The 10153-nt window shown below is 34.7% G+C and overlaps 1 protein-coding gene across 1 annotated transcript; it reads left to right on the forward strand.

The window, feature by feature from the left end:
• The first annotated feature begins 6123 nt into the window (after positions 1-6123).
• On the forward strand, positions 6124-9598 carry LOC146911089 (phospholipase A1 PLIP2, chloroplastic-like). The gene is made up of 5 exons (XM_085725545.1): positions 6124-6782; positions 7280-7684; positions 7856-7915; positions 8078-8494; positions 8676-9598. The coding sequence occupies exons 1-5, from the start codon at positions 6261-6263 to the stop codon at positions 9228-9230; spliced, it is 1959 nt and encodes a 652-aa protein (XP_085581671.1). The 5' UTR covers positions 6124-6260; the 3' UTR covers positions 9231-9598.
• Positions 9599-10153: the final 555 nt, after the last annotated feature.

The following is a 10153-nucleotide window of genomic DNA, read 5'->3' on the forward strand; positions in this document are numbered from 1 at the left end:
TTAGTATAAATTGTCAATCCTATGGTAAATTACATTTTAAACTTAGTCAATATGTTGATAAAAGTGATTTTAATTTATTTACAAATAAGTAGTATATATTTCATTAAATTTATGTTTATTTTCGTTACTCACATTTGCAAATCACATTGTTTAATCTTTGTCCCCTGCTCTTTACTTCGCTCAAATTTTTGTTTATCACTGATTGAACTACAGTTTTTTGTCAAATAATTTTTGAACAAGTGTAAAATATCATTTGGAAAACAAAGTTTTGAGCTTTTAGATGGCAAAAAATGGTTTGTTAAAAAATAGGTACTAGACTAACTCAACTAGCTTAAGATAAGGCTTTGTTTGGGAGTTTGGAGGGGAAGGCTTTGGGGGGTTGAAAATATATAGAAAAATGGACAAAAAATTCACATTTTTTGAAAGAACAGTTTTTTAGAGAATGATAAACTAATTATTAGAGATACATAGTTTAGTTACAAGGAGTACTAGTCCTATATATAGATGTAACCTCCCCATAAGTGGTTAACTTTCTCATTTGTAATATTACATTTCACTATCAATAGAACAATTCCATAAGCTTTTCTCTCCTTCATCCATGGATACCATGTTTCCTAACATGGTATCAGAGCAAATCTGGTATCCTCCTTGAAGGATTTTCCGCTGCATTTTCTTGAGAAAATCCAATTTTCTCAATTTTTCTTTTCTTTCTCTCTCTTCATTTTCCCGAGAAAAACTATTTTTCTCACGTTTGTTTTCACTTTCCTTTTCTCGTTCCTTTTCTTTCTAATTCGATTTCTGGATTTCAAGTTTTCGATTCAGTTTCACTTTCTTGATTCTTTTCCGATCGATTCCGTTTCTTCTCGTATTGCATTTGATTTTCGTTTTTACGATTCTGTTCGCAATTCGGTTCAATCTTGTTCTCTGTTCGAATCTCTAATATATGAGATTCATGTCAGTTTATTGTTGCGATTCTTGCTTCGATTCTGTTCGAGTCTTGCGTTTTGGTTTTGGATCATGTTCGATCTTGATCATGTCATTTTCCCCAATTGTTAGGGTTTCATGATTTTGATGGTATATTTTCCTTCTCTGTCAAATTTCTGTTCAATTTCATACTGGATTCAGATTTCTTGTTCGATCTCTTTTTCCATTGTTTTCCTTTGTTCGTTCTACTTTGTTCTGGTAGTTTTGGTTCAATTTCATGCGTGATTCAAAAGTCTTGATCGAATTCTTACTCGATCGCAATTTCCAGTTTCGATTCAAATTCATGATTCGAATTCGTTTTGCGACTCATCTTTATCATAATTTTCGATTCACGTCGGAGTCGTTTTCGCATGGATTCTCAGCATTGTTGATATTCCATCTTCTTTCTATTATTACTGTTGTGTCGTATTGACTATTCAGTCTTCCGAAACGTGTTGCGTTGGCATTGCAATATGTGTCTTTTGTGCTCACCATGTGTTTGTGGAAAGTCCTCACTTAATACCTGTTGGTTCTTGGTTCATGATTCTGTTATATGGGATTAACTCATGTGTTTTGATGAAGTTTTTTTTTTTTGAGAAACTCATGTGTTTTGATGGAGTTTTGAGATATTGTTTATGGTTTCTCAATTTGGTAATGAGAAAAATTCAGTTGCGGATTCGTGAATTTGATTCTGCTTCAAACGAAGAAGAATTGTCAAAGTGTACTATGATGATGGACTTGTCAAAGTGTACTATGACTCTGTTAATCCTTGTCTTTTGAGAATGTCTTGGAATTTGTTGGATGATCATTAGAGTTGTGATTCTGGTTACTATGCGTTGTGATTCGTGAATCATATTTCTTGGAACTTTTCTACAGTTTCTATTCACTTTGGTTGACCGGAATAATTTTGAGGAAACTGGTTGTGATTCTGCCAGCAAGCATCCACTTTTTTGTCACAGTAATGCATCTTATACCTAGACTTGTGAAGTGGTGTCTCCCCAGGAAAGAAGATAGAGCTAAGACTTGCATCATCCATTACATGAAACATAATTTGATGATTCTGATGATCAAGCTTAGCTCACTCCCATGTTTGGACTGTTCAGATTATTTTTTCTTGGCTTGAAATCCTTCATAACCACTTTCAAGAGCTTGTGCTACAAGCTATTTTCCTCTTACTGGATTGTTCTGTTTGGAGATTTTGTTTCTTTGGAGTTTTGGTTTAGCTTCATTATTGGAAGCATTGATTTTGGCCTCTATTTGAGTGCATCCACATGGATGGTTTTCTATGGTTTGAAGACACATCACATGGTTATGCATCTCTATTGGCTTGCATTTGGTTTTTCTTGTCTCGACTCGGCATTGGAAGGGCATCACTTTTATCTTTGGAACCTTGGTCTTGTATATGACCTCCTTCCATTGTAGACTATGGCTCTTCCTTGCACTTCTTTTTGGATATCATCATTGTTTTTTGGATATCCTTGTATTTCTTGTCTTGTGCTTCTATCTTGAGTGATTGAACACTCTTGATGGTTAAGCGTTGTGCCTTAATTGGCTTTGTTGATATTGGCTTCTACCGGATGGTAGTTAAGCGTTGCTTTGATGCTCCTTCCTTCAATTGGTTCAACCTTGAGTTGTGGTTGCTTCTTGTTGGATGAGCACTTGTTTGATATTTTTCTTAGCCGATGTATTTCCGGCATCTTTCCTTGTATTTTCTCATTTCAAGTTGGATGTGTTTTTGAACACCTTCCAACTTGAGGGGGACTATTAGAGATACATAGTTTAGTTACAAGAAGTACTAATCCTATATATAGATGTAACCTCCCCATAAGTGGGTTAACTTTCTCATTTGTAATATTACATTTCACTATCAATAGAACAATTCCATAAGCTTTTCTCTCCTTCATTCATGGATACCATGTTTCCTAACACTAATACTTATGATTAATATACTTTTAATTTTAAGAATATAATAACAACATAGATTGGATTTGAAAAATTCATATAAACCCTCCATAACCCCCCAAAACCCTCCCCCAATACAATTTTTGAGTTCCCCCAAATGAGGGGGATTTTTTATTATGAGTAAAAAATTAACCTCCAAAGCCCTCTCCTCCCAATGTCTTCTATTTCTTCCACTTGCTCCTTCCTTTTTTCCAAAACCCTCCCCTCCCCTCCCCTCCAAACTCCCAAACAAAGCCTAAGGGTAACCAAGAGAAGAAAAAACTAATATAACAACTAAATATACTAACATTTATCATTAAAAAAAAGACTAAACAGACTTTTTTTTTACCTAATTGATTTATAAACTAATTATGGATCGGACAAAATTGGTAGCAATGTTTCAACAAAAATAAAAAAAAATTCTTGTTCGCTAAACCAATAAAACAAAATGTTATCTCTCTATCTCTCTTTAGTATAGTTTTGTCCTGTCGTTCTGTTCACAAGGATGACATGACACCATAAAGTGTCAAACTTCGTGGAATTGGAGGAAAATGACTGGAGGACTACACAATTTGAATGTAGGTAAATGCGAGGGCAACAAATGTTTTTTTTTTTAATAAAAAAAACTAGGTCTAAAACCGTTCAATTGAGAAAGTTAAAGAAGCAAATATGTAAGGGAATTCCATTTCCGATCCTCCATGCTTCTTACGTGTCTTTCAAAATTCTCATTTTATCTTTGTTCGGATTCTATAATTCGAAACTTAAAAACACGTTGTAGATTATAGAATTAGAACGATGCCAATATATAAGTCATGCTCAAACTCTCTCCCCCATTTCAATGGTTACGAAAGTCCCTAAAAATCTATGAAACCTCCAAAAAAAATCCAAATCTTACTACATTGTGCAATTTTTGAAGTCAAGCTACTCAAATATTGTATGATTTTAATATTTTGTATGATTCATATTATATTTAGATGTGTATCGATAATATATTTTGATGTGTGTTATAAACTGACATAAATTTGCAAATATGAGAGATCTCTTTACAAACACGTAAGCTCTTTGTGCAAATGCATTTAAAATTATATAAATTGAACACATTGAAAATTATATAAATTGAACACATTGTTTACACATTCTGTTTATATAATCCAAAATGTATCAAATATAATGGCAATTAGTGTCGTACAAAAATGGTCCCATGGGGTTTTGACATATTTCAAGGTATAAAAAATAAAATGATAGGTTTGTATTCAAATTCTATTTGCCAAACTGTTACGACACATGACTATGATGATTTAGTGGCAAAATACTTGAAACTATGAGTTGTGATAGCTTTGGGAATATATATTTCAAAATTTCATAAAAACTATTCAGAAAATATAATTCAATTAACAGAAAAATGGGAGGACGTGCGAGAAGTGTGAAAGGTGGAAAAAATAAAATTCTCAAAATGTAAGCAAGCCTAAAGTTTATAAAATTTCGTAGTGCATTTATTGGCTGGCCAAAATTACCATCCCTTCATGCTATGTAAGTCTCACATTATTACCAACAATGCATGTCTCATTCTCAACCTCTTCTTACCCAGCTCAATCTCATATACAAACTTGAATATTAGAGTGCATGCGTTACAACCCAACCATTGAACATCATCAACGTCATTGATCCATCACCATTCCTGGAATCATTCTACCATCTGTCCACATTAACAATGATATTGTTTCTTTCTTCCCTAATCTCTCTGAACTCTTTTAGAACAACGATGTTATCTAATTTTGTTAGCTAACTGCTTTATTTAGATTTTTTTAGCAATAAATATATTTGTACTTAGGTATGAACTATTCAAGAGTCTCACTAACATGCTCCTGCGCTCTTGTTAAGAAACTAAAAAGGAAAATAAAAGAAGTTATATATTAAAAAAAAAATCAAAATTTAAATTTTTAAGATGTTGACTACACTACTTTCAAAATAACATTTTTAAATTTAATTTTTAATAAATGTCACATGAGCACTTGTTAACATTTACAAGTATACTAGCAATCAAATGGAGGATGCCTACCAACCATCATCTCATAAAACTATAGAAAGTCTTGTTATCGAGTGCCGCGGGACGCTATTTAAGCATTCTAAATTAAGTAATTATTATTTAAAAATGTTAAATTTTTTAATTCCTAATGCATTGATTGCACAAACTTTCATAAAAAATTACTATTTAAGATCATTACCGAGTCCCGGGGCAATAGTTAAAATTTTCCAACGGTCAAATACCACTTTTGGTACTTTTAGTTTTGACATAATTCCTAAGTTAGTCCTTTAAGTTTCGAAAGTTTCAATTAGATCCTTTTAGTTTGACAGAATTCCCAAGTTAGTTCTTTAAGTTTCAAAAGTTTTAAATAGGTCCTTTTAGTTGATAAACTATTTCGCCGTTACCTCCGCTGTAAGATAGTAATTAATTGATGCTGATGTAGCCGTTAAGTTGTTGACTTGAATCAAAATGATGCATTTTAAAAGCTCCAAGGTGTCAAAACGCTACGTTTAATGGTCACAAATGATCATTTATAGTGTTAGAAAGATAGCTATTTACAACAACAAATGCCTTTCCAACACTATTAAACGATATTTATAGTGTTAAAATGGTATTTGTGACCATTAAACGTAACGTTTTGACACACTAGAACTTTTAAAAGGCAGCGTTTTGATCCACTTCAACAAAACTTTTGAAACATTAACTTAAGAATTCTGTCAAACTAAAAAGACCAAACATGTATTTAGCCTTTTTCAACTATAAATAATGGGACACGGTACCTTTCGATCAGGACCATATTCCATCCACATCCATCCCACATATAATGTGTTAATTACTACCATTGACATTCTTTAACACCTTTGTTAATTTATTGGCGTAGTAAATTAACAAAGGTGTAGTCTATTCTTCTTCTACTACTCCATTTGCGTGAATGAAATGAAAGGGACAATTTCCCAAAATGATAGGATAGTAGGAATACAAACGAGAAACACACGCTGGTTTTGTGTTTCACGTACACGTCACTAATTTCAGCCATGCAGTTGGTGCACGTGGCACTTCCTTGAAATCACGTGCTTTCCTACGAAACCTTGAAAACGAAACGAGAGATTTGCACCAACAACCACGTGCAAATAATAACTTATTTTAAAAAATTTCTTACCCAGAAAAGCAAAATCTCTATCTTCTTTCCTTTCAGAATTCGAAATTGAAACTACGTACGCTATCAGCATCACCACCACCACCCTGAGATTATCACATAACATAATCGTTATACTATTAATTTAACTATCTGATTAGTTCAAAAATTCCATAATCATATTCATAATTCATAATGGATACTTTGTGTTTATTACAAAGTGGGATTCCTGGTATCGTTCCTTTAATCACTTCTATTACTGCAACTACTACTTCACGTGCCAATGATCACGTTCACGTGCATCAATCTCACGTGAGCACGGTGAGGCGATCAAACAAGTCCTCCAAGTTTTACAGATTCATAGGTAACTCCGCCAGAAACAATTGCCTGGCCGTCGACGAGGTTACGGCGGAGAATGTAAACAGAGTTGTGGAAGAAGGAGATGGACAAAATGGGAACTGGGTTTTCAAGGTTTTTGATCTTAATTCTGTATGGAAAGAGGAAAAAAAGAGTGGTGATAATGACGAAGAAGAATGTGATGTTTGTAGAGTTGATGAAGAGGTAGACGAAGAAGATGATGAAAATGAAGATGAAGAGATTAAGTTTGATAGAGAGTCGTTTTCTAGAATGCTTCGTAGGGTAACTTTAGTTGAAGCAAGAATGTATGCACACATGTCTCACTTGGGGAATTTGGCATACTCTATTCCCAATATCAAGGTTTATTTCATCCTTCATTTCCTTTTATGCTTTCATGTCTTTGTGCACTTTCTTTATACATTAGGAATGTTTAGGCATATAAATTAGCATTACAAAAACCTTCATAGTTTTGGCATTGATAAGGCATTTATATGCCACACTAAAGGCGTGTACAGTGTCTCACACATGTAGTTACATTTCATCACATCTATTTTCTCAAATTATTATCGTGTCAGCTTTAATGTCGTGTTTGTGTTTGCGTCAGTGTTTGATACCTGATTTGTAGGCTTTGTTGGAAATGCCTTGCTCTAAGATTGCATGTTTGATATTGTGTCTATTTTGTGACCTGATTGATGATCGGAATATAGTTCTGCTAGGAAGATATGTAGGTCAGTAGGTGGGGCATTATTTTTGTACTTTGAGTGGAATTCAATTGTGTGGTAAAATGTAGACTATGAATGTGTTCACCCAAAATTAGGATTGCTATGCTAATTTGTATTTTGGAACTGTGAATTTAGCCAGGGAACCTCTTGAAAAGGTGTGGTCTGCGTTTTGTAACTTCATCAATAGAGAAGAAGGAACTGGCTGCTGCAATTAAGAAAGAAGAAACCAATGGGAAAGATGCCGGAGAAAGAAAAGAGGAAAAGAATGGTGAATTGAAGACAAGTGCATCTGATGCTTGTGAGATTGCAGTGGTTGAAGGTTCACTTGAAAGAAGCAACGATAGTGTTGATACTGTGAACATGATAAAAACTGACGTTGGGTCTTTGATGGCAACTACCAATTCAATGACAGCGGTTGTTGCTGCAAATGAGCAAGTAAAACAATCTTTTGCTGATGATTTGAACTCAACAAGTTCTTCACCCTGTGAATGGTTCATATGTGACGACGATCATAGTTCTACGAGATATTTTGTTATTCAGGTATGAAAAATTAGCAGGGGATATGCTATTATCTTGCAATATAACATATATTTATTTCTTTCAGCCTTGTGATTATTCACATAACATGTTAGTAAGTTAGCATTAAAAATGATAGCAAGTTTGGATTTATTTTTGGTATGATATCCAACCAATTATTGTTTTGATACGCAGGGTTCAGAGTCATTTGAATCCTGGCAGGCAAACCTACTTTTTGAGCCAGTTCAATTTGAGGTAATTGTTACTATTGCAGGAAAAGTATTTTTTTCAGATGCGATTCCTCTTGTTAAAGGGATGAATTTTATTCTGTTTCAAATCAAAAATAATTTCGAATTTTTCTCAATGTGTTTACACTTTGTGAAATTGGGACAATGAGATACATTTTTTTTTCCTTAGGGGTTAGATGTCCTTGTCCATAGAGGTATCTATGAGGCTGCTAAAGGGACATATCAACAGATGTTACCCGAGGTTCATGCTCACCTAAAATCTCAAGGTTCTCGGGCAACTTTCCGTTTCACTGGCCATTCTCTTGGGGGAAGCTTGGCATTACTTGTAAATCTTATGCTGTTGATAAGGAAGGAAGTGCCTATTTCTTCTTTGCTTCCTGTGGTAACCTTTGGCTCCCCGTCCATCATGTGTGGAGGTGATCGTCTGCTCGAAAAGCTAGGTTTACCGCGGAGTCACGTTCAAGGAATCGCAATGCACAGAGACATAGTACCACGGGCATTTTCATGCAAGTACCCTAACCATGTCGCAGAATTACTAAAGGCTGTTAATGCCAGTTTCCGCAGTCATCCTTGTCTTAATAACCAAGTAAAGTGCGACATTATCTGAAATACTTCATCCGGTGTTAAATATAAGTAAAAAGATACATATGTTTAGTTCGAATTACGATCAAATATACGTACCTTTTTACTTATACATACGACCAGAGATATTCTTTTTGTAGTTTTTTAGCCTTTGATTTTAAATCTTAATGAATCTTTTACTGCAGAAGCTGCTATATGCACCGATGGGCGAATTACTGATTCTACAACCAGATGAAAATTTTTCACCTAGCCATCATCTTCTTCCACCGGGTAGTGGTCTATATCTTTTGAGTGGCCCTCTTCTTTCAGAATCAAATGACACAGAGAACCAGCTCAAAGCTGCTAAATTGGTCTTCTTGAACTCACCACATCCCCTCGAGATATTAAGTGACCGATCCGCCTATGGACCTGGAGGAGCCATACACAGAGATCATGACATGAATTCATACTTAAAATCTGTTAGAACCGTGATTCGCCAAGAACTCAGCCAAATCCGCACGGCAGCAAGGAGAGAACTAAGACGAAAGGTGCGGTGGCCTCTTGTGGCACGAAGTGTAAGTGATGCGGACATTGTTGGTGGGAGATCCATGGTATCTGTCCGTATTATTCAAGACCAGCCTCCCTTTTCAGGGATTAAACAGACAGGTAGAAAGTCCTTGAAAAGGTTTAGTAGGCTTGTTGCATCCCAACATATGCAACTGTTTGTAGTGTTCTTGCTTCCTACTCTCGGAAACATATAACTTGATTAGCTTAAGATGAAAAGTTGTTGGTATGGCACATGGTTGGTAACGGTGGAGTTACAGTTAGATTAGATGATTCTTTATACAACTATACATTGCTTTCAAAATTGAAAGTAATGTGTCTTCCATGATTAGAGATTGTATAGAAAATAAGACTCATATTAACAATCGCAAAATTAATGGGTTTAGTTTAGCTTGTTTGTGCGGTACAAGGATTCAGAGTTTGGTATGCTTGGTCGCGCCAACAAGTGTTGGGCGAAATCAAACCTTCTCATCTCAATATGGTATTCATAGAGCAAGTAGGTACATTATTATTTGTCTGAAAGTGTAAATCCCACATTTTTAGAAGTATACCATAAATTGCACAATTTTTTTTTCTTTCTTTCTGAATGTGTACATTTAAATCCATGTTGAAGCCTTGAAGATGGATAATTTGTCTCTCTTATTACCGACGACCCATGATATGTACATGTTGAATTCACTAGTGATCAGCTACAATAGAGGACCCATACTGGGTTAATTCACGTTAAGTCCATGCCATAAAGATCCACACACCAATATATATGTCTGTGCAATCTAATCTCTTTCCAGTTTATAGGTCAAATAGCAAGCACCAAATTATAACCAGTCAAACTTCACAACATCGTTTTGGATATGGTCCAAATAAACTTGCTGTTTTCTATATGCACTTGTTCTTATTCCTAATCTTAATATCCAATTATGAAAGTGGAATGAAAAGGTATTCAAACCTAAGCGCTTGATGCATTTTGCAGCTTCACTATGCTCTCTTTGTTTTGTTCCAGGGATTACATGTAAAGTGTTTTTGTTAAAATATAGGTGGGGTACCAGTGTTTCCTCGATTTGAATCCTGGTATTTTAACTTACTATTTAACTTACTAACATAATATATTTAACCCTTACCT

This window comes from Medicago sativa, chromosome 7, assembly GCF_051527215.1.
Source record: "Medicago sativa cultivar Bolivia chromosome 7, Bolivia_mono, whole genome shotgun sequence".
Taxonomy (NCBI): domain Eukaryota; kingdom Viridiplantae; phylum Streptophyta; class Magnoliopsida; order Fabales; family Fabaceae; genus Medicago; species Medicago sativa.

What these genes read in the sequence shown, in the direction of transcription:
- LOC146911089 (XM_085725545.1), top strand. Translation starts at nt 6,261, where the DNA reads ATGGATACTTTGTGTTTATTACAAAGTGGGATTCCTGGTATCGTTCCT. An exon ending in CGAGATATTTTGTTATTCAG is followed by an intron (nt 7,685 to 7,855) that starts GTATGAAAAATT and finishes TTTGATACGCAG; the next exon opens with GGTTCAGAGTCATTTGAATC. An exon ending in ATCCTTGTCTTAATAACCAA is followed by an intron (nt 8,495 to 8,675) that starts GTAAAGTGCGAC and finishes CTTTTACTGCAG; the next exon opens with AAGCTGCTATATGCACCGAT.